At 43.8% G+C, this 25,571-nt stretch overlaps 1 protein-coding gene across 6 annotated transcripts in view; it reads right to left on the bottom strand.

The window, feature by feature from the left end:
• armc3 (armadillo repeat containing 3) overlaps window positions 1-25,571 on the bottom strand; it is a 177,509-nt gene that overhangs the window by 8,187 nt on the left and 143,751 nt on the right. For 5 of the 6 annotated variants that reach the window (XM_078538263.1, XM_078538235.1, XM_078538252.1 and 2 more), the window contains 3 exons: window positions 24,295-24,395; window positions 21,683-21,790; window positions 4,345-4,527 (listed from right to left, as the gene is read on the bottom strand). In XM_078538263.1, coding sequence (XP_078394389.1) covers window positions 4,345-4,527; window positions 21,683-21,790; window positions 24,295-24,395 — 392 coding nt within the window. Of the gene's footprint in view, window positions 1-4,344; window positions 4,528-20,814; window positions 20,923-21,682; window positions 21,791-24,294; window positions 24,396-25,571 lie in introns of all 6 variants that reach the window. The other variant, XM_078538239.1, reaches the window with a different exon arrangement.

A 25,571-nucleotide genomic window follows, 5' to 3' on the forward strand; every position in this document is an offset into this window, starting at 1 on the left:
AAGCAGCAGGTTAGCATGTGGTGCGGGGGGAGGTGGATTCAACTTCATGGAAAATTATGAAAAAACTGAAAAGAAAGGAGAGCCCAGGAGAGGCTATTAAAGTCTTCAGAACACAAAATAGGACAGAGTGTTTGGAAAGGGCTAGGAATCTAACTTCAAGCACATCAGATAAAGGGACGACAATGAGAAGGGGGACGGGAAATACAGGACTGAAGGTGTTGTATCTGAATGCACGCAGTATACGAAATAAGGTAAATGAGCTTGTGGCGCAGATTGAAATTGGCAGGTATAATGTGGTGGGCATCACGGAGACATGGCTGCAAGGGGATCAGGACTGGGAGCTAAATATCCAAGGATATACATCCTATCGAAAAGATAGGCAGGTTGGCAGAGGGGGTGGGGTTGCTTTGTTCGTAAGAAATGAAATTAAATCGATAGCAAGAAATGATGTAGGGTCAGATGATGTAGAATCTGTGTGGGCAGAGATGAGGAACCGCAAAGGTTAAAAAACCATAATGGGAGTTATGTACAGGCCTCCGAACAGTAGTCAGGATGTGGGGCACAAGATACACCAGGAGATAGAAAAGGTGTGTAAGAAAGGCAATGTTACAGTGATCATGGGGGATTTCAATATGCAGGCAGACTGGGAACATCAGGTTGGTAGTGGATCCCAAGAAAAGGAATTTGTGGAATGTCTACGAGATGGCTTTTTGGAACAGCTTGTGGTGGAGCCCACTAGAGAACAGGCAATTCTAGATTTAGTGATGCGTAATGAGGCAGATTTGATAAGGGAGCTTAAGATGAAGGAACCCTTAGGTGGAAGTGACCATAATATGATAGAATTTACCCTGCAATTTGAGAGGAAAAAGCTGGAATCAGATGTAACGGTATTACAGTTGAATAAAGGCAACTACAGAGGCATGAGGGAGGAGCTGGCCAGAATTGACTGGGAGATGAGCCTAGCAGGAAACACAGTGGAACAGCAATGGCAGGAGTTTCTGGGAGTAATTTGGGAGACACAGCAAAAATTCATCCCTAGGAAAAAGAAGCATACTAAAGGGAGGACGAGGCAACCATGGCTGACAAGGGAAGTCAGGGACAGCATAAAAACTAAAGAGAAAGCATACAATGCGGCGAAGAGCAGTGGGAAGCCAGGGGATTGGGAAGCCTACAAAGACCAATAGACGACAACTAAAAAAGAAATAAGGAGGGAGAAGATTAAATATGAGGGTAAACTAGCCAGTAATATAAAAGAAGATTGCAAGAGTTTTTTTAGATATATAAAGGGTAAGAGAGAGGCAAAAGTGGACATTGGGCCACTGGAAAATGACGCTGGAGAAGTAGTAGTGGGGAACAAAGAAATGGCGGAGGAACTGAATAGGTACTTTGCGTCAGTCTTCACGGTGGAAGACACGAGTAACATCCCCAAAGTTCAAGAGAGTCGGGGGGCAGAGGTGAGTACGGTGGAAATTGCCAAGGAGAAGGTGCTAGGAAAACTGAAAGGTCTGAAGGTGGATAAATCACCTGGACCAGATGGATTACACCCCAGAGTTCTGAAGGAGATAGCTGAAGAGATAGTGGAGGCGTTAGTGGTGATCTTTCAGGAATCACTGGAGTCAGGGAGGGTCCCAGAGGACTAGAAAATTGCTAATGTAACCCCCCTGTTTAAGAAGGGAGTGAAGCAAGAGACGGGAAATTACAGGCTGATTAGCCTGACCTCGGTCGTTGGTAAGATTTTAGAGTCCATTATTAAGGATGAGATTTCAGAATACTAGGAAGTGCATGGTAAAATAGGGCAAAGTCAGCATGGTTTCATCAAGGGGAGGTCATGCCTGACAAATCTGTTAGAATTCTTTGAGGAGGTAATGGGCAGGTTAGACAAAGGAGAGCCAATGGATGTTATCTACTTGGACTTCCAGAAGGTCTTTGACAAAGTGCCACACAGGAGGCTGCTCAGTAAGATAAGAGCCCATGGTGTTAGAGGCAAGGTACTAGCATGGATAGAAGATTGGCTGTCTGGCAGGAGGCAGAGAGTGGGGATAAGGGGGTCCTTTTCAGGATGACGGCCGGTGACTAGTGGAGGTCCGCAGGGGTCAGTGCTGGGACCACAACTTTTCACTTTATACATTAATGATTTAGATGAAGGAACTGAGGGCATTCTGGCTAAGTTTGCAGATGGTACAAAGATAGGTGGAGGGACAGGTAGTATTGAGGAGGCGGGGAGGCTGCAGAAGGATTTAGACAGGTTAGGAGAATGAGCAAAGAAGTGGCAGATGGAATACAACATGGGCAAGTATGAGGTCATGCACTTTGGTAGGAAGAAGAGGCATAGACTATTTTCTAAATGGGGAGAGAATTCAGAAATCTGGAGTGCAAAGGAACTTGGGAATCCTAGTCCAGGATTCTCTTAAGGTTAACTTGCAGGTTGAGTCGGTAGTTAGGAAGGTAAGTGCAATGTTGGCATTTATTTCAAGAATATAAAAGCAGGGATGTGCTGCTGAGGCTTTATAAGGCTCTGGTCAGACCACATTTAGAATATTATGAGCAATTTTGGGCCCCGTATCTCAGGAAGGATGTGCTGGCCCTGGAGAGGGTCCGGAGGAGATTCATGAGAATGATCCCAGGAATGAAAGGCTTAACATATGAGGAACGTTTGAGGACTCTGGGTCTATACTCGATGGAGTTTAGAAGGATATGGAGGGATCTGATTGAAACTTACAGAATACTGAAAGGCCTGGATAGTGTGGACGTGGGGAAGATGTTTCCATTAGTAGGAGAGACTAGGACCCAAGGGCACAGCCTCAGATAAAGGGAAGACCTTGGAGAAACTTCTTTAGCCAGAGAGTGGTGAATCTATGGAATTCATTGCCACAGAAGGCTGTGGAGGCCAGGTCATTGAGTGTATTTAAGACCGAGATAGATAGGTTCTTGATTGGTAAGGGGATCAAAGGTTACGGGGAGAAGGCGGGAGAATGGGGTTGAGAAACTTATCAGACATGATTGAATGGCGGAGCAGACTCGATGGGCCGAATGGCCTAATTTCTGCTCCTATGTCTTATAGTCTAATGCCTCCCATAGGCAAATCAATGTCCCAAATAACATCAATGGGGCATAATGTGCATAACTAAAGATTGACTGAGCCAGCTTCGAATTGGTTTCCTTGTTGCCTGCAATTTAAAGTTGCAGTCGGCAGGATTGGAGCAGGAGACCAACAGGTAAGCTCCATATTGACTGCTGCTTATCTACTTTCTGCCATTGGGGAAGTAAAATTCACCCAGATGTGCCACAAATATGAATCGGCAAATTCAAAATAAGATTAGATTTGGTAAAAGAAAATGTTCTTACTGAAGGAACAACAGCAAAGCCCTACTTCTGATGGCAGCAGAAAAAAGCCTGAGAAGCATGTGATGAATTTTCCATGATCCCTATGGATTATGAGTCTGCCTTCAGCTACTGTAAGTTAATTAAATGAGGAAAAAGCAATTTGTCTGAAAATGGATGAATTCACAACAAATGTGTACATTTTTGTGTTTGATAATCAACTACAATTATAAAATCATACAGCAGAGAAGGAGGCCATTCAGCTTCTCATACCTGTGCCAACTCTTTGAAAGGACTGTCCAATTAGTCACCCACTTCCCTGCTCTTTCCCCATTGACGTTGATATTTGCCCTTTTCGAGCATATGTCCAATTCCCTTTTGAAAGTTATTAATGTTTCCACCACTTTGAGGCAGTGCAATCCAGATCCTATCAACACACTGCATTAAAAAACTTCTCATCTTCCCTCAGGTTCTTCTGCTAATTATTTTTTAAAATTTGTTCATGGGACGTGAGCATTGCTGCCTAGGCCAGCATTTACTGCCCATCCTGAATTGCCCTTAAGAAGGTGGTGGTGAGCTGCCTTCTTGAATCGCTGCAGTCCATGTGGTGTAGGTACACCCACAGTGCTGTCAGAAAGGGAGTTCCAGGATTTTGACCCAGTGACAGTGAAGGAACGGCGAGGTATTTCCAAGTCAGAAATGGTGACTACTACTAGAAGGACAAAGGCAGAAGACAGATGGAAATACCACCACTTGGAAGTTCCCCTTCTGGTTACCAAGCCAACAGCCAGAGGAAACTCTTATTAATAACCCTCGTAATTTTAATCACCACCCTAACCTTTACTGTTCTGTGGAGAACAATCCCAGTTTCTGTAGTCTCTTTACATTACTACCTCTGTGAAGTAACCATTTGAAGCTTAGGACAAGTTTTATGAATCAGGACCCCAATTCAAAAATATCACCTGTTTGGATGTTTTAAATTTATGCCAATATACATGCAAAATTGTGTAGAAAAGTACTTACGTTGCAAGTGCCACAATTTGTCCTCTTGTGCTGGGAAGTGGTAAAATATTTCTTGTAATTTCACTGAGGTAAGCATCAAAAAGTACATCATAAGGACATTCCCATGGTTTATTTTTTTCTTCCTCTTCAGCCTTAACCTGGGCTGGTTTTTCCTCTTCTTTTTTCCCTCTGCTTTTTCCTTTGCTGTATTAATAAAAAATATTTGGGGACTTGTTTAAGACGATGGGGTCAAAAATTCACAATCCTTTCTCATCAGTATGATGGAGTGGGAATTGCATCCACAGAATTTCCAGGATCAGACCATTTTCATGCAATATAGGAGGTGTTCATGCACCTTGAGTTCCCACTGAGCTGCCCAGGCAAAATGGGAGGGTCGCAAAGTTCAGCACTTGCCAGTCATTTGAAGGTGAAGCCAAGACCAGCTTCAAACATCACCCAAATTTGAAATTGACTCCTTCTGTTAGAGGACACATAGATCCCTTTGTGGTCACTTGGACTGTTCCATGCCATGAGCCCAGCATGGAATATTCCTGTGGGCCCTACTACCACCCACAGACACTCTTTAAAATACATTTTTTTTTAACTGATACTCAGGAGATAGGCTTTGCTCACAAGGCCAGTATTTTCTGTCCATCCCTAGTGCCCTTAGAAGGCCTTCTTGAACTGTTGCAGTCCTTGTGGTGAACGTATTTCCACAATGTTGTTCGGTAGGTAGGACAGTGGTGAAACGATGGAGAAGGATAGTGTGATCAAGTGTGACAAAGGCTGCAGACACGTCGAGAAGGATGAAAAGGGATAGTTTGCTTCGTCACAGTCAAATAACATCACTTGTGATTTGATAAGAGCTTTTGCAGTACTGTGGCAGCAGCAGAAACCTGATTGAAGGTATGCAAACATGAAGTTCCAAGAAATATGGTTATGAATTTGGGAGGTGACAACATGTACAAGGACTTTGGAGAGATAGGGAGGTTAGAGATGTGGTGGTAGTTCAGAAGGACGGAGGGGGCTCAAGGTTTGAATTTTGAGGAGAGGGGTAATTATGGCAGATTTGAAGGCAAGAGTGACAGAATCTGAGAGAACCCTAACGATGTCAGCTAACTTGGGAACCAGGAAGGGGTATTGGGTGGTCAGCAGTTTAGTGGAAATAGGGTCAAGAGAGCAGGAGGTGGGTTTTGTGAACAAGATAAGCTCAGGGAGGATATGAGGGGAGCTTGGAGAGAAATTTACAAATTCAGGGCTAGAGCAGGGATTGCCTTCGAGGAAATTTAGGCTGGTGGACCAGGGGAAAGGAAGTGGCAGAGGCTGATCGGATGGTCTCAATCAAAGAAATCCACGAGTTCCTTGCACTTGATGTTGCAGGTGAAGGTGGAGGAGACAGGGGAGAGGGGTTTAAGAAGATGGCTTGCTGAAAAGTAGCCAGGGTTACCTTTGCATTCCAAAATGATGCTGAAATAGTAAGCAGTTTTCACAGATGAGAGACAGGTCTGATAGTTTTAAGTAGTCTTCCAGATCTGGCAGTGAACGGCGAAATCAATTGTCCGGCGTATCTGTTCAACTTGTACTCAAAGAGGCAGAGATGAGTGTCATAGCAGGGGGAATGTCCAGGGTGAGAGACGATAATGATATTAATGGGAACTAGGACATCAAAGGTGGAGGTGGGCAGATCAGTAGCTGCAAAAATGCTGTGGTGAACAGAGGGCCAAAATCTAGACAATGGGATCTTGAAAGTGCAGTTGTATGTGAATTAGGGGACAGTTTTTACAAGGATAGATACAGAATAAAGTAGGGTTGGAAAGGGAACTGAGATATGGAAGATGTGGAGAGTGCTGCAAAGAAGTGATCAGAGAAGGCCTTAACTGTGATTCATACCATGGAAGTAGCGAGGCCATGTGAGATGGCAAGGTCAAGCAGGTGGCCATAAATATGGGTTGGGGAGTTTACATGGAGGATGAGATTAAGGGCTAATGGGAGGACAGTGAACTCGGAGGAGAGAGAACATGGTGAATTGAGATAGAATTTAAAAGTACCTAGGATGAGAAGTTGTATGGTGCAGAGGCTGAGGGAGGGAAGGAGTGATGATAGCTGATTGAGAAAATTGGCACAGTACTTGGGCAAGCTGTAGTGAACCAGGATTTTAAATGACAAGTGAGAGGAATGGAAGAAGGTGAGATGTTCAAGGAGGAGAAAGTGTCAGAGGAGAGGTATAATTAGTTATAAAAGCCACACTATCACAGCAATGGTCTGGGCGAGGCAAGTGGTGAAAAATATGCTGAAAAGTGACAGGTGGGGAGGCTTCAGTTAAGGGAAAGGCATCATCAGCCCTTAGCTAGGTTTTCGCTGAGGTAATGATGTTGATGCAATCATCCACAATAAGCTCATAGATTGTAACAGCTTTTTTCACGGGTGAATCGACATTCTGGAGGAAGGTACGGAGAGAGCTGATGATAGCTGAACCTCAGGCAGAGTCTACAGGATCAGCACTGGAAAGGGTGAGTTGGACAGGGAGGGGGTTGGCAAGATCAACCTCTGACTGGTACACTGGGCAGGGAGATGAGAGAGTAGGATGGGGCAGTTGGTCTTACTGCTCATGAGGATAGAGGAATGAAGTAAAGAGAGAAAGGAAAATAATAAAGTAGAAATAGAAATCATAAGCTGGGGTCTAGAGCGGCAGCCAAAATGCTCTCACACAGGGAAAGCTTAAGTTACAAAGGCCTGGTTATGCAGTGCTAATCCTAGTAGTGAATGAGAATAGAGGGGAGACAATAAGAGAGTCAGAGTTAAAGTCATAAGTCCTGTAATGGGTTAAAGTTGATGTAGGTGGGTGGAGTCAGGTGGAGCATCAACAGACCATTGCCCAATTTCAGGGACACGTGTGGCGGGCGAGTGAAATTCAGATGCTGTTTAAAGCGTAGAGTATCAGAGGATGCAATGATGGAGGAATCCCAAGAAGAAAAGACTTGAGAAGAGAGGGACAGAAATAGAAGGGAAGTATTAGAGAAACAGCAAAATGAAGATCAGGTGAAATATTAACTGGTTATAAATTAATATCATTTAAAGAGGATATAAAATACTTTTTCAACAATGTGCTTCCCCTTCTCAGTGACTGAACAATGGGCTGCTTTTAAAGAGGAGATAGTTTGGATGCAGTCAAGCTACATTCCCACAAGGGGGAAAAGTAGGGCAAATAAATCCAGAGCATGCTGGATGGTGAAAGAGATAGAGAGTAAGATGAAGCAGAAAAAGTTGCATATGACAGATGCCAAATGGATAATACAATTGAGAATCAGGCTCAATATAGAAGGTTCAGGGGGAATTGAAAAAACAAGTAAGGGAAGGAAAGAAAGAGTATGAGATTAGTGAACATAGAAGGAAATCCAAAAGTCTTCTAAAGGCATATAAATAATAAAAGGGTGGTAAAAGGGTCAGGCCGATTAGGGACCTAGTAGGGGATTTATGCATGGAGACAGGGGGCATGGCTGAGGTACTAAATGAGTACTTTACAGCTGTCTTTACTAAGAAAGAAGATACTGCCCAATCCACAGTGAAAGAGGCGGTAGTTTAGATACTTGATGGGTTAAAAATAGATAAAGAGAAGCTATTAGACAGGCTGGTTGTACTTAAAGATGATAAATCACCAGGACCAAATTAAATGCATCCAAGGACACTGAGGGAAGTAAGGGTGGAAATTGCAGACTGGAGAATTGCAAATGTTGCATCCTTATACAAAAAAGGATGTAAGGATGAACCCAGCATCTACAGGTCAGTCAGTTTAACTTTGGTGTGGGGAAACTTCTAGAAACGATAATTTGGGACAAAATTAACAGTCACTTGGGCAAATGTGGATTAATTAAGGACGTCAGCATGGATTTGTTCAGGGAAAACCATGTTTAACTAACTTGTTTTAGTTTTTTGATGAGGTGATAGGGAGAATAGATGAGGGCAATGCAGCCGGTGTGGTGTGCATGGACTTTAAAAAGGCATTTCATAAAATGCTGTGCAACAGGCTTGTGCGCAAAGTTAGAGATCATGGAATAAAAGGGATATGGATATGAAATTGGCTGAGTGACAGGAAACAGAAAGTCATGGTGACCAGTTGTTTTTCAGACCGTAGGAAGGTTTATAGTGGGGTTCCCAGGGGTTGGTGTTGGGACCCCTGCTATCCTTGATATATTTTTAAAAATATTCAAAACTTACAGATGATACAAAACCTGGAAGTACTGTGAATTGTAAGGAGGATAGTCCTAAACTTCAAAAGGACACCAACAGTTGGTGGAATGAGCAGATTTAATGCAGTAAAATGTGAAGTGATTCACTTTGGTAGGAAGAACCGGCAGAGGCAATATAAAATAAAGGGTACAATTCAAAGGGGGTTGTATGAGCAAAGGGACCAATGGGATATGTGTACAAATCATTCAAGGTGGCAGGGCAGGTTGAGAGCACAGTTAATAAAGTGTCCGGTATCCTGGGCTTTATAAATAGACGCAGTAAGCACAAAAGATATAAAGTTATGATAAACTTGTATAAAACACTAGTTTGACCTCAGCTGGAGTGTTGCATCCATTTCTGGGCACCTCACCTTGGGAAGGAAGTGAAGGCATTAGAGAGCGCGCAGAAAAGATTCACGAGAATTTTTCAGTGATGAGGAATTTTAGTTTGTAGATAGATTGAAGAAGCGGGGGCTGTTCTCCTTGAAGAAGTCTGAGAGGAGATTTGGTAGAGATGTTCAAAATCATGGACAGAGTAGATAAGGATGAACTGTTCCCATTGGTGGAAGGATTGAGAACCAGAGGACACTGATTTAAGGTGATTGTCAAAAGAAGCAACAGTGACACAAGGAAAAAAATTTTTATGCAGTGAGTGTTTAGGATCTGGAATGCACTGCCTGAGTGTGTGGCAAAGGCAGATTCAATCATGGCTTTCAAAAGAGAATTGGATCATTATCTGAAAAGGAAAAATTAGCAGGCTACAGGGAAATAGTGGGGGAGTGGCAATAGGTGAATTGCTCTTGCAAAGAGTGGGCATAGACAGGATGGGCTGAATGGCCTCCTTCTGTGCTGTAACCATTCTATGACTCTGATTTCCTGGGTATTAGAATAAATCCTGTTTTGTGTGTTTTTGACATCCTGCAAACCGTAGAGCCAACATTTCAATAGTCTGGGCTCCAGTCCTGCTGCTGGAAATCGGGAAGAAAATCTGTCACCTGATCCTCAGCCCAATATCTCTATAAAGGAGAAAAGAAAATTACATGCAGGACAAATGAGGCCTCCATCTCATTTGAATGACTGTCCTGGCCAGTGCCTATTACAACTACAAGCAGTCTGAGCCCCTTTAACGGAAGAGTCCCTAGAAAACCCGATGCACTGAAGAGGCAGTTTCACAATCCTCCATTCCTATTACCTATACTTAGCGACCAGGGAATAAACATTACTTGGGTGCCACTCACATGAAGAGAGTACACAAAAGTACATTTATTCAGTGGTAGATTTAGAAATGTTTGCAGCAGGAAGTGAACTCTTGATGGTGTAAAATGTATTTCCTAGAGAGTCTGGAGGCGTACACCCTGAAAGAAGATATTAATTTTCAATACTGTTTTAGTACTCTTGCAGAATTTTCAAGCACATTGTGATTCTGCATTAAGGAGAGGAAGATTGGAATAGAGCTCAGTGACGTTAAGGAGAAAAACCCAGAGAGCAGTCCATCTTTGGTGCAAGTTTCAGCACAATTGTGTTTCAGTGCATGAGCAGAAGAAACAAGTCACTATACTTTATACAAAGATTGCAACCAGTGTTAGAAAAGCCAATTTTGAAGCTGCAGCATGATTAGATATTGAGAAAATTAGCTGTTCAATCCAAATGCAGGAAGTTGGCAACAATACATTTAATTTTTTTACAGTAGACAAGGAAACATTATCAGGAAAATACTTAAAACTACATGAGATATTTCCAGATACTCTTACTATATATAGATATAAGTTTCAGTTTGTTTCTTTCAGGTTGTCAGATCATTTTCGGAATGTACTCCTCTATCACAGTCATTGCTTCACAGCATTGACAAATAACCCATTGTCAGCAATCCCAAGATCAGAAAAATTTAGCGCTAGTAGCCTAATTAGCTATATGTACAAGATAAAGCCGCCTTCTTCTTAGGCTGTCCCTCGGGGTCGAGGATGACTTGCTTCCACATTAAAAATGAATTCTCTGGTGACTGAAGAGTTCAATGCGCGACCTATAGTCTCTATCACAGATACGGCAGACGGTGGTAGAGGGAATGGGTGGGTGGGGTGCCCATGCTCCTTTCACTGTCAACGCTTGGCTTCAGCTAGCCCTTGGCGATGAGACACAAGGTGTTCAACTCCTTCCCGGATGCTTTCCCTCCACTTCGAGTGGTCTTGGGCCAGGGATTCCCAGATGTTGGTGGGAATGTTGCACTTTTTCAAGGAGGCTTTGAGGTGTCCTTGAAGTGTTTTCTTTGCCATCCTGGGGCTCGCTTGCCATATTGAAGCTCCGAGTGGAGCACTTGTTTCAGGAGTCCCCTGTCAGGCATACTGATGATGTGTCCCACCCAGTAGAGCTGATCGAGCGTGGTCAATGCTTCGATGCTGGGGATGTTGGCCTAAGCAAGAACACCTCCACTGGTGCGCCTATTCTGCCAATGGATTTGCAGGATCTTGCGAAGGCAACGCTGATGGTACTTCTCCAGAGTTTTGAGGTTCCTGCTGTACATAGTCCACATCTCTGAGCCATATAGGAGGGCGGGTATCACTACTGCTCTGTAGACCGTGAGCTTGGTGCCGGGTTTGAGGTCTTCAAACACTCTCTTCCTCAGGCGGCTGAAGGCTGCGCTGGCACACTGAAGGTGGTGTTGAACCTCGTCGTCGATGTCTGCCTTTGTTGACAGTAGGTTTTCAAGGTATGGAAAGTGGTCCACGTTGTCCAAGGCCTCGTCGTGGATTCTGGTAACTGGGGGCAGTGCGGTGTAGAGCCGGCAGGTTGGTAGAGGACCTTTGTCTTACGGATGTTTAGTGTAAGGCCCATGTTCTCGTACGCTTCAGTGAAGGTGTTGACAATGGCTTGGAGCTCTGCCTCCAAGTGTGCGCAGACTCAAGTACCTTATCAGTAGCTTACCAGTATCCTATCAGATCACTACTTATTGGTATTTCTGTAGTGGTGATGGATTTTAACACGGTAAGGGCGCTAACCCATGCCCAACCCTCCTCCTTTTCAACCAGGCTTGAGACTGACTTTGGTGGAGTCCATAGTAGTATCAAGCACAATCTATGCCAACAAGATATGAAAGAGGTCAGTACGTAAGATGGACGTCTTTCACCAGCACTGCCTATGTAAGATCCTGGGCATTAATCACATAGACAGACAGCATTACCAATGAAGAAGTACTGCAGAGAACCGGTCAGAGGCACCTGCAGGACATCATGATAGAGAGATGACTGAGGCTGGCAGGACACATATTTTGCTTGCTGGGCATACGCCAGAGTGTCAGTAGAATGGACACCTCCAGATGGAAGAAGACGACGGGGCCGGCCAAAGAAGACCTGGCAAATTAGATTTAAAGAGAACCTTCAAGAGCAAGACACCACCTCAGCTGCAGCGAAAGAGATTGTGATGGACAGGGGCCGGTGGCGGAGTCTTGCTGCTCATTGTCCCGCCTGGGACCGAAGGAACTATGTCTTAGTAAGTAAAACATTGTTAAATCAATGACTTTTAGAACCCAGAGGTAAGCTGCTCAAACGGGCCAAAAATACATGTCTGCTTGAATCATGGACAATTGGCAACTATGAATTTGTACACTGCTATTAAAGTTTCTAGATTTTGGTTTCAAAATTGAAAATTGAAAACAATATCAAGTTAAAAATGGCCGGTTAGCTTTTCTAAAGCAAACACCGGAGAAAATACTGCTTATGCTGACTACAATTATATATCCTTTTCAAATATGTTTCCAACTGCTCTGAAAAATGTTCAGTGTCTTTATATTTGAATTGGGTACACTGGTTACAGCTTGGTGTGCCACCAATGCACTTCACTAATCACTAACAGTCTCACATTCCACCTATGGCTATGCAATTAGCTTTGTGGGCATAAGAAGGTAAAGTATTATAATTGCTTTCAATCATAATATGGAAGATGAAAATTGTGAAGGAATACACATTTTGGTTTTCTGATGATTATATCATGAAAACATCAAGTTTAAAGGAATTCTGGTTTGTTAGTTTCATTGTTTTATCTGTTTTATCATTCACTTCCATATGCTTCAAAAATTAAAGAATCAAAAAGCACTCACCTATTCAGTGAATTTTCTCAATTTAAAATGATTGCTTGTTTGAAAAGATGTAATATTGTTATATGGTAATACACTTTAGCTAGAATTAAATCTTGATTTTATTTGAACAATGGTATTAGTTCAATAGTATGTCTTTTTTGAGAAAAGGCTTCTAGCTGCTAAAATTATGCCTTAATCTATTATTCATACTTGCCAACATTCAAGTGGGAAGCCCAGGCGTAGATTAACACCTCACAATGTATTTTGTAGTTGCTGTTCTGTGCTTACACTGAAATATCATGCATGCGCAGCAACAATAACTCACAAAGTGCTGTGGCTGAATTTTAAAGTGCCTGGAACAAGCATTGGTTGCGAGATGAACAACTTGCATTTATATAGCAGCTTTAAGGTAGAAAAACATCTTAAGGCACTCCACAAAGGTGTAATCAAACAAAAAAAAGGTGTTCTCCAAATAAAAGGTGTTGCAATGGGTACCTGCATGTGTCCTGGTTATATAAAAGCAAAATACTGTGAATGCTAGAAATCTGAAATAAAAACAGAAAATGCTGGAAAACTCAGCAGGTCTGGCAGCATCTGTGAAGAGAGAAACAGAGTTAACATTTCGAATCCAATATGCTGTTTATCTGAACTCCAGTTCTGGTTCCAATACCAGTTCTGAAGAATTAGACTCGAAACGTTAATTCATCATGCCTGCGGCAAATTTCATGGCAGGCAGGAGCAGAGTATCTGGAGAGAGGCCAAAATTTGGATTCCTGCCGACATGAAAACAATTTGCAATTCTCCCAACAACTCTTTAATGGTGGGTTGATGGCGGATCGGGTATCCTGCTGATGAGTGACATACATGCCATTTGCATTCATTACAATCTCAAGAATGCTAATTAAATATCCTTCTTGCTGGAATTACGTGGCGCCTTCCAATCTTGCATCACACCAGCGGGAATTCACTCCGGTCTGTTTCATGTTTGAAAATGAGTGCCGTACAGACCTCATTTCACTTGTGACTTCGATATCCTACCTGTGACAGCGCTGCTCCAGTCTCGTTGTGATTCCAGTGGAACGCCTCACTGCTGGTGTGTAGGGTTGATCTGCTCCCAGTGGGTGCCCCCATAGTCCTGGAGGACAACACTGTGCAGCGGCACTCAGGCAGGGCTGTACATTCAGAGACCGGCATTGCAACCAGAATGAGGGGGAAAGCATGTCGGTCACATGGGGCAAAGTAGCAGGAACGCATTGCAAGGGTGTAGGGGGAGGGGGAACAATGGCAGACAGAGGGGAGACCGAAGGATGGGAGGCTGAAGCCCAACAAGGGAAACTGAAACACTGTCACACAAGAGGGCGATGGGATACCACATGAATGGATGGGAGGGGATGCACTCAGACTCCGGAATAAGAAGGGGGCTGTGTGTGTTGGTGTGGCACAAGAAGGATGGGTCGCGCAGAGAGTCGTGGGGTGGGTGGGAAGGAAGACATTGTAGTGATCGATCATTAGGGGAATGGGAAACTCACTGAAAGTCAAATTCCTCGGTCTGGGGCCAACAGGTCGGAGTGCAAAAGTAGAGACACTCCTGGGGCTCGTAGTCAGGAGTGAGAGAGTAGAAACAGTCCTGGGGCTCATAATCAGGACTGAGAGAGGAAAGACAGTCCTTGGGCTCTGTGGACCTCATAGTCAAGATTGAGAGAGTAGAGGCAGTCCTGGGGTATAGAGGGCCATGCTACAGGGCTATGCATGGCACACATGTTGTATTCCCACTCCAGGGAGGGCAAGGGCTGTGTGCTCACTTGAGATAATGCACAACTTGGTGTGCGGGATGTTTTTACAGTCCATATCCATTGGCTTGTCTGGCTCTGTACTGGTCTGCAGATAGGACGGTAAAGGTTATGGGAGGCATCTGCAGCCTGTGTTTGGGGAAAACATAATAAAGGTAGCGGTGGCGAGCGGGGGGGCAGGTGGGGAGGTCTCCTCTCAAGGTGACCATGCACACAGCCTCTAGGCGGGGAGGAATGATGTTCACATGGCGCATGGGAATGTCAACAGTGATGGGTTCAGGGGGGATGGTTGGAATGTTGACCACAACAACGGGATCCAGTATTCCTGGGGGAGGCTCATGAATAACACACAAAGTATGGCACAGTTTAAAATCAAAACTGGAAATGAATCTGCACAGGAGGGGTCAGAGGCAGCGTGGGAGGAGCGTAAACCTGGACTAAGGGGCCCTTTCTGGGGGTGCCCTCTAACTTGTTGGAGCCAAAAGATTGGAACTGATTCAGAGCTGAGCGAAAGTAGGAAGACTTCTTTGAGAAGATTGCCATTGGAACTCATGCCTTTTGTGTGTAGTGACAGGAAAATGCAGGAGTCATTGCCTTCCCATAACAGTCACTTCATTTCCACATTAATACACAGGTAAGTAAAATTTAGGAATGCAGGCAACCATTAAGGAGGAAAGCAAAATACTGCGGATGCTGGAAATCTGAAATAAAAACAGAAAATGCTGGAAAAACTCAGCAGGTCTGACAGCATCTGTGGAGAGAAACTGAGTTAATATTTCTAGTCCGGATGACTGAAGATCGTGGCTGATCTGAATGTAACCTGTACAACTGAAGCATAACTTCCCTACTTCTGTAATCAATTCCCCTCACGATAAATGATAACATTCTATTAGCTTTCCTAATTACCTGCTGTACCTGCATACTAACCTTTTGTGATTCATGCGCTAGGGTATCCAGATTCCTCTGAATCTCAGAGCTCTGCAATCACTCACCATTTAGGTAATAAGCCTCAAGATTGTGAGCTTCACTGTTTTTACTCGTTATTCATTAATGTCTTGAATCTATCATTTCACAAAGAGAAAGGCAAACAATACTGGAGCCTGAGCTCAATGCTGCCTTCTTGAGGGTTCTAATAGAATGGAGAAGGAGAAGAAGGGACAGGCGCCACTGACCGCAGCTTCAGGGTGAGGCCCCGCCTGAGTTCCTGAGTCCAGGGGAACCCCAGCAATAACACGAAGATCAGGAGGGTAGACCCAGACCACGGAGGCGACTTGCTAGACCAAGGGTCTACCAAAGAAGACTCTCCTATCTGCAGATGAACAAGAGACAACGTCACGCATGTCTGCGCTTGTGAAGCTCTGGTGGATCACATCTGCCATATTCTTCGGGAAGGATTAACGCCCCATGGGGTGGGAGGCGATCTCCTGCCAGTGGCCTTGAAGGTGACCGCTGCGCTCAATTTCTTTGCCTGTAGATCGTTCCAGGGATCCACAGGAGACCTGTGCAGCATTCGCAGTCTGCCACATATAGATGCATCAAGGAGGTAATAGATGCCCTCAACAGCAAGGCTCATCAATATGTGAGGTTTACACTTGATAAAGATATCCAGGCTGCTAGATTCAATGGGTTTGCAGCTATCTCAGGCTTCCCTGCAGTGCAGGGTGCAATTGACTGCACCCAAGTGGCTTTGAGGGCTCCATGGCAGTAGCCACTAATGTTGGATTTCATTCCATCAATGTTCAAGTGGTGTGCGATCATTGGAAGCACATAACGCACGTACGTGCCAGGTAACCTGGGAGTTCCCATGACTCATACATCCTGAGTCACTCCCAGGTGCTTCACATATTCAAAGGGCCTGAGCATCTACAGGGATGACTGCCTGGGGATAAGGGGTATCCGCTCAAACGATGGCTGATGACACCTGTTAGTCGGCCTCAGGGTGCCTCAGAAGAGAGGTACACTTCAGCTCATTGCTCCACATGGTCCATAATTGAGCAGACCATTGGCATCCTGAAGATGTACTTCCGATGTTTAGACCTCTCAGGAGGGACTCTGCAGTACATTCCAGATAGGGTCTCCCGCATCATCGTTGTGCATTGCGCCCTTCACAACCTGGCACTGAAAAGGGGTGATCCCTTGCCAGATGGAGAAATGGCAGAATATGAGAGCTCCTTGGAGGATGAAGAGCAGGAGGACCAGGAACCTGAAGAGAGAAATGAGGGTCAACTTCCACGGGACGAAGCCATTGAGGAAGCATGATGTGGAAAATGTGCCTGTACCACTTTAATTGCCATCAGGTTCCAGGAGGAGTAATGAGAAGGCAACAGGAGATGGCCACATTCCTCCTGTGCCTCAATGCCATTCCGCTGCATTGAAAGGAATGTCCAGCCAGTCATATCGAGTTGCAGCACTATATCATGGCAATCTAAAGCCGCCACCATTGCACGAATCAGTATTCATTGACCTTATGAACTTGGCAACTCGTGCAGTTGAGTTCAGTTTTAACGGCACCATGTACGCCCAAATAGATGGTATTGTATGAGATCTCCTCTAGGCTCAGCTCTCGCAAAAATCTTTGTTGGGTTCCATAAGAAATATATTCTCGATGGAATGACACCCAACCTCCTACTCCTTGCACATTTCCGATATGTAGATGATACGTTTGCTATATTTAAATCCACAGCTGTATGTAATATTTCCTTGCATGTCTTAATGGGCTCCATCCTGCGCTCAAATTCCTTTGAAATGGAGCAGTCAAATGAACTCCCTTTCCTTGACATATTAGTTGAGAAATCTGCCAAGGGGTTCTCTACCACAAGCTTACCTTCACTGGTCAATACACACGTTGGGACTCTTACAGTTCCATGCGCTATAAGCCTTACCAGCAACCTTGTAAATAGGGCCCAAGCCATTTGCTCAGCATGCAAGCTTGATGCTGAAATAAGGCACACCAAAGGCATCCTGCAGAATAAAGGTTAAAGGATAAAGGATCAGATCATTTCACAATGTATATCACACAAATGTTTGAATGGGCCCAAGGCTATCACTTTCAGCCGTGAAAAGTACCCAGTTTACCTCAGATTACCCTGGAAGGGCAAGGTATCTTAAAAAGTTGAGCAACAAGTGAAGCTACCTGTTTCACGCTGCTACTATGCAGTAGCAACATGAGTGTATTCTCCATTAACAGGGTACTGCCATCAAGCCAAAAAGACGTTCTGCCTATCACACAAATAAGTGATGTGGTGTATGAATTTCAGTGCCAGTGTGGTGCTAAGTATGTAGGCCGTATGCCCCAAAGACTGGCGGATCGTATCAAACAGCATGTTCCCTCTGCTGTTCGCAACGGGCAAGGTACTGACGGTACCTAACTAGCCTATGCTTGCAAAACTCAAAACACAGTATCCAACATTAGATGTGATTCTGCAATTGGACAACATTTGCTAAATAGTTCTGTGTGCTAAGAATTACGCTGACAACCAATTTAAGATTGTCAGTCAGGCTCACCATGTGGCGCATTTGCATGTACTAGAATCTACATATATTAATACACTTGGCCTTGTTCCTTGCAGACAGAAAGAACATGTACACACATTGCACCTGTTTCAGCTAAACAAAATAAGTGACAGCCATTCGCTGGTTGATTCCCAGGGCAATGTCAAGCTGCCAAGTTTAAAGTTCAAACAATGCTTAGCAGTTAGCTGTCAGTCACCATCCAGTGGCGCATTCTCCATGGCAACGCCTCTACCAAACAGAGTCCACTTGCCAACCAATCAGCACTCTCTTCTCATACAGTATAAAGTTGTTGCTTCCCCTGACATTGGCTTTCTTTGCGAATTGTCCTGATGAGTGCAAGATGAAAAGTTTCAACAAAAATTCTCTTTTTTTCAGCAACACTCAAGTTCTGTACTACCAAACGACTATAATTATATCAATATTCCTTCACTGTCTCTGGGTGAAATCCTGGAACTCTCTCCCTAACAACATTGTGGTTGTACCTGCACCACATGGTCTGCAGCGATTCAAGAAGGCAGCTCACCACCACCTTGTCAAGGGCAATTGGGGATGGGTGATAAATGCTGACCTAGCCAGCGATGCCTACATCCCATGAATGAATAAAAAAAAACACCTTCATTTTGTTGGCAGCCATTACTGAGGGTTTTCTGAGGTCAGCTGGACTGGAGAGAGTGAAATGTGTGTGCTTAGGTGGCATTTAAATATGGCGCCTGGGCCTTTGATATCATTAGGTAACAGTGGGGCGGACAAATCAGTTCCCGACCCGCCACGTGATTCAGAGAGATACTCATCTGTACATAATTAACGAACTTTCGAGCACGGAATTGGACCTGATTTACCACCACTCTGCCAAGCAGAAAATGCACCATGGAATCTGCCCGCCACCACATTTAGCTTCAAAAAGGGAAAATTCTGCTTTCTGTTTCTCTCCACAGATGCTGCCAGATCTACTGAGTTTTTCCAGCATTTTTTATCTTTATGCGGGGTATGTGGAACATATCTTGTTCCAGTCCTACTCTGGCCCCCTCCCTCATCTCTCTTTCCAGTACACTGATGGCTATCAGTGCCATATCCTGCTCTCGCCTGGAACTGGAATACTTAATCAACTTTGCTTCCAATTTCCACTCTTTTCTCACTTTCACATGGTCCTTCTCTGACACTTCCCTCCCCTTCTTTGACTTCTCTGTCTCCATTTCTGGGGACAGGCTGTCTACTAAAATTCATTATAAGCCCACGGACTCACATAGCTACCTCAACTACACTTCCTCACACCTTGCCTCCTGTAAGGAATCCATTCCATTCTCCCAGTTTCTCTGTCTCTGTTGTATCTGTTTTGATGATGCAACCTTCCACAACAATGCTTTTGATATGTCTTCCTTCCACCTCAACTGAGGATTCCACCCCCCCGCCTCCAACGCTGTGTTGACCAAGCCCTCAGCTATTTCTGACCCATTTCCTGCACTTCTTTTTTTCCTTCCCCTCCCTTTCAGAACCACAACAAGGTTCCCCTTGTCTTCACTTTCCACCCAACAGCTTCCACATTCAAAGGCTCACCCTCTGCCATTTCCGCCACCTTCAGCATGATACTACCACCAAACGCATCGCCCCTCCCCTCCACCATCAGCATTCCAAAGGGACTGTTCCCTCTGCAACTTCCTGGTCCACTCCTCTATCATCCCCAACACCTTGTCCCTTTCCCATGGCACCTTCCCATGCAACTGCAGGAGGAGTAACACCTACCCTTTTACTTCCTCTCTCCTCACTGCCCAAGTCCCCAAACATTCCTTCCAGATGAAGCAGTGATTTACTTATATTTTTTTCAACTTAGTATACCATATTCGCTGTTCACAATGTGGTCTTCTCTACATTGGGGAGACCAAAAGCAGGTTAAGAAGGGTCATGAAGGAGGCTCTGAAGAAGGGTCATACAGACTCAGAACATTAACTTTGTTTCTCTCTCCACAGATGCTGTCAGACCTGCTGAGTTTTCCCAGCATTTTCTTTTATTTCAGATTTCCAGCATCTGCAGTATTTTGCTTTTACCAAAAGCAGATTAGGTGACTGCTTCGTAGAAGATCTCCACTCAGTCCGCAAGCAAGACTCTGAGCTTCTGGTTGCTTGTCATTTTTAATTTATCACCTTACTCGCCCACTCACATTTCTGTCCTCGGCCTGCAACAATGTTCCAGTGAAGAATGCAAGCTCAAGGAATAGCACTTTGTCTTCTGATAAGACATTTTACAGCCTTCTGGACTCAACAATGAGTTCAACAACATCATACCTTGAACTCAGTCCCCAATTTCGATTTTTTTTTTTTTGCCATGTGCCGGTTTGAATCTTGTTCTTCATGTTTTTGCTTTTGGACAGAGCTGTTCATTATTTACACTCACTCTGGATAAATGCTTTGTCTCTTTACTACAACCATTTCCACTCCCTTTTCCTTTTGTTCCATGACATCTTTGTCATTTAATCTCTCCTGCCCTATACCCTATGCCAGACCTTCCCTTTTGTTCTCTCCCACCACTCCCCCTTCGTTGGCTTAAAACCCATCTTATTTCTACCCTCCTTTAGTTCTGAAGAAGAGTCATATTCAACTTAAAGCATTAACTCTGTTTCTCCCTCCACAGATGCTGCCAGATCTGCTGAGCATTTCCAAAACTTTGTTTTTTATTTCAGATTTCCAACATCCACAGAATTTTGTTTTTAAAAGAAGCACTGTGTGAGGTGTGAGTAAAGTGGACAAAGCTAAAACATGGGTACCTTGCTCAGAGAATGTGAGATTAGCAGTTATGGATTTTGATACCAGGGACTTAGGTTATCACCTCAAAATTTTGATTAAATTATAATTTCACAACCATTCTGTGGAAAAGTTACATAAAAAGAAGCTAGACAGACCTAGATGATTTATCTCTACTGTAGGATTTGCTAGAAGGGAGGCGATTACTGGAAGTTGACGGAGCATCACTGAGTTTGTCTTCTATTGGTAATCCTGCTATCTGGTGTCTGCAAAATAAGACATTAACTTCAGTAATTTTCATTTACATGGGAGGAAAAGGGAAAAAAACAGCAATTATTACAATATTCTGTTCCAAGTTTGTTAGAATTTTGTGAAAAGATATTGAGGACATGGGACAAAGTCTTATATCCTGCAAGATTTTTCAAAAAGATTATCAAATCTGATGTTTCATGGGCTAAACATTTGTCAGTTTCAGCTTTTTGGCGGGAGGATCATGATCCACAAGTTGTCCATTCCAATTCCATTGGAGGTGAGTAGCACACAAGCTTGGTGCTCCCACCTCATTGTCATGATTATAGCTTGGGGCTGAGCAGGTTCCTTGCCGCTGGCTTCCCCTGTGCCACCGTGGCTGCCTCCACATTCAACAGGGGGCCAATGAGCGTTATATTAAGAGTGCATGTTGCAGCCAGCTGGCTCTTCTTAAAATCAGTCTTCCCCTCTGAAAGGAAAGTTGCACTGAGTAATGTTGTTTGAATTTAAATCATGGAAAATAAAACCCCAGGACAGAATGAGGGTTCCAAGGTCACAGATATGGCATTGGAGGCATAAGTGATGGAAGTGGGCTGGACGTTTGAGGTGTGAGTAAAGTGGACAAAGCTAAAACATGGGTACCTTGCTCAGAGAATGTGAGATTAGCAGTTATGGATTTTGATACCAGGGACTTAGGTTATCACCTCAAAATTTTGATTAAATTATAATTTCACAACCATTCTGTAGAAAAGTTACATAAAAAGAAGCTAGACAGACCTAGATGATTTATCTCTACTGTAGGTTTTGCTCGAAGAGAAGCGATTACTGGAAGTTGACAGAGCGTCACTGAGTTTGTCTTCTATTGATAATCCTGCCATCTGGTGTCTGTTTTTGCATTTTAAGCTCTCTCTGGCCCCAGGGCAGACACCTGCTGCTACTATTTTGTTGATTCCCTTGTCTGCACCCCAAGTAGTGTAGGCATTGGGCAGGTACATTTATATCTGGTGCCCATGACAAGATAACAAATACTTTGACAGAGTCAGTCCTAGAGGTCATAGTTGGTAGCAAACTGGCATTTCTTCTGGGATGTAAGGTACACAAATTTTAGACTTATATTTTCTTGTAACAATTTTGCTTCCTATTTTCAGAGCTCCTCAGACCTGCAAGCCACATCAGTGATGCAAGTTTTAATGAATCAGGAACTAACCTGTAAATTGTCATGTTGCACTGTCAGGATATTGATCTGCATATTGATTTACAGGCTAGCTTTAACTCAAGGCATGAATGGGGCAGAGTGAACAAGAGAGAAACCTCCCTGATGCTGTTGGCATGAAGCCTGGGCCTCACTTAACACTCAGGCCTCAATTCCACGACTGACAGGCTGCATTTTGATCACATCAGGAATTGGGCAGCCCAACCCCATGCCATGCACAATTTATGGCACATTTCTTAAGGCCTATTTAAAACAGGATGCTTCTTTTAAAGAGGGGTTACTTCTTCTACTCTTATCATCACAGATAATGCTATCACTGATCAATCTCCAAACACATCCCTCTTCCATGTCCCAACCTTATCTCCTTCTGTGTCTGCCCCTGGAAAGAGCAGCCCCCATAATTCACTTACAACTGAACTTTCAAATCCCAATTGTTTAGCCTTTTGCCTTTCTTTCACCACAATATTTCAGATTTGCTCATCTGTATCTTTACCTCCATCTTTGGTGTCTTAGTCCCCAGTAAAACCATTACCCTCTCTCACCCTGGCCATTCCCTCTAGTGCGGCCCCCATCTCCAAGTCCAAGAGTCGCAGACTTGAAAGGATGTGGCAGACAGCTAGTTTAGCCGTCCACCGTCAGATCTGGCTGGACCACATAAAACACAGTCGGGTCTTGCTCACTATTCCAGGAATCTTGGAATACAAAGCCCCAGGCTTCTTTTCTCTAATGCAAACCATCTTTTTAAACCCTTCTCCCCTGTCTTCTCAACCCTCACCTCCAACGATAAGTGCACGGAGCTCATGGGCTTCTTTGTCACCAAGATTCAGAATATCTGATCAGCTCCTGCTTCCTCCTAGCCCACTGAGCCAAATTTCCTCTAAAGCTTCTCCCATGCCCTAGCCCTGAACTTGAAACTTATTCTACTTTCTTTCCTATCTTTCCTCATGCCCTCTTCAAGCTCATCTTATCCATGAGAACCACATCCTGCTTCCTCAATCTATTCCTACTAAAGAGCTGACCAGCCACGTTCCCTTCCTTGCCCCCATATTAGCTGATTTTGTTAACAGTTCTCTCTCCTCAGGTACTGTCTGCCTCTCCTTTAAATCTGTTGCCAGCACCCCTCACCTTAGGAAAAAAACAATCCTTAACCCCCCCTTTCCTCATTGTTACCTCCCAAATCCGTGACCATCTCCATATTTGAATCCCTTCAATCAGGTTTTGGCCCCTGTAGTGAAACAGTTCTCATCAAAGTCACAAATCCCATCCCCTGTGACTGACAAAGTTAAACTTGCCCTCCTCGTCCTTTTTGACCTGTCTGTAGCCTTTGACATGATTGACCACACTATTTTCCTGGAATGCATCTCCACTGTTACCCAGCTGGGTGGGTCTGCCATGTGGGTTCTATTCTTATCCATAACTGTAGACAGAGTATCACTTGCAATGTCTTTTTTTCCTGCTTCCAGACTATTACCTCCAATGTGGCCCAAGGATTTAACCTTGGTCCCCTCCTATTTCTCATCCACATACTGCCCCTGGGCAACATAATCCAAAACAGAGCATTAGTTTTCATATGCACCAAGTCCTGTTTACCCCTCAGCCCTGTACTCACTGATCCACCTTGGCTCTCAGTCAAGTAATGCTCCATTTTAAAATTCTCATCTTTGTTTTCAAGGTCTTTTATGGTCTTACCCCTCCCTTCTCTGCAATCTCCTCCAGTCCCACAACTCTGAGATATCTATGCTGAGAAGTCTGAATGTTTCTTCCGAATCAAAAAACGGTGTGGTTAAAATGTGGCAGGCAGAAGTGCATTGGCAATGCAACCAGAAACAGTCACTTTAACCACCTGCTTTGCCTCTTTCTTGTTGGGCATCCTGGGTTAAAATCAAGACTTGAGACTGACATTCTATCTGGTGAATTCACAAATAGGATCTATAATCAAAACTTCCCATTCATATCAATGCATTGAAGTTTGATGTTATATATGGGGAGTAGCGGAGTGGTGAGGGATGGAACCCCTGAAGGGCTACTTACCAGCAATTCATTTGAACGCTAAAAAATGTAAAATTTAGTCCACCCATCTTGGTTTCTAACTGACCCCTTTTAACAGTCTAAAAATTAAATAACAATTTGATCTTCTCAAATAGAATTGGGAGTAGTAAAATGAAATGAAATTTACCCTTCTGTTCTTTTTGCATTAATTAGCAGTATTGGCCGGTGCTGGTTCAATTCCTGATTACTGAGTTCTTCAAGAGGCAAGATCTTCATGCCTGGTTTTAACTGGAAAGATAAACTTTATAGTTAACTCAGCCCCTGTGAGCATTTGTACTGCATTTGTTTTTTTTAACTAACCTTAAAAAATGTTCCAGCAAATTGACTTGAAGATCCTCAAGTATGTTTTCAAACCTCTCTGCAAACTCTTCACATCCTCTTTGGGAAAACTGCTGTAGCCATAAATCCCAGGCATTATTCTGGATTTCCGGTTGTTCTCATCTCCTATACATCGCCATCAGAGGCTGATCCATAAACCATTGTGGCCTTTGCCCTCTGGAGTTTTCTCCCAAGACCATCTTCTCATCTTAAGTCTCACCCTTTCTTCAAAATCCTACTAATTCTAACCATGCTCTCAAAGTTCCTCACCCATTTTCTTCCTGATTGGTATCCACCTCTCGTATCCTATCTTCTAAAGCACAGTACATTTTCTCTTTGTACGAATTGTGCCACACTCACGCAATATAGACTTATGGAGAATAAATTCAAAATGGACACTTTAAAACAAAATGGAGTTGAGAAGTCAAGTTTCCTGTCAAGATACATGGAAATACACAAGGCGCTTGAGCTAATTTTCATGTCTGGACACGTTATTAAAATGCAAACAAACTTTCAGGATGTTTCTTTGAGAAGTCATTAAAATGCATGAGACCTTTCCTGTGGTTAATGGCTGCCCTTCTCCAAATAATTGAAGAAACTGTTTTCACAATACTGCTTGCAGACCTATCGAGTTCGCATTTGAATTCCAGAGAATGGGTTTCAAAAACTCTATTCCATCATGATGACATGTGAATAGGCGGAACTCAGACATCATTGACAGTGGCCTAGTCGTCAAAAACCATTAGTGAGGGCAATGGGCAGAAACACTCTGGTCACATGACAGAAACTAGGGGTGGAATTTTATGGCCCTGTGGTGGTGGGGTGGATCCGGAAAATGCGGTGAGCCATTCAAAACTCCATCAACTTTGGCGGGACCTGAAAATTCCGCTGGCGTGAGGGGCTGTAAAACTCTGCCCTAGGTTACAGATAAGGACATTTAATAAGGCACGGTTTTGCACACTTTTTTTGTGCTGTGCTCCTCAAGTAATCCATGCAATGCAATAATTGATTCAAGACTCTAAAACAGTGCTCAGTGAGCATACTGGTTTCAGCGTGAATCTCGTTATATCATGACTCAACCCAAAG

The sequence above is a fragment of the Cetorhinus maximus genome, chromosome 3, assembly GCF_964194155.1.
Source record: "Cetorhinus maximus chromosome 3, sCetMax3.hap1.1, whole genome shotgun sequence".
Classification (NCBI taxonomy): Eukaryota; Metazoa; Chordata; class Chondrichthyes; order Lamniformes; family Cetorhinidae; genus Cetorhinus; species Cetorhinus maximus.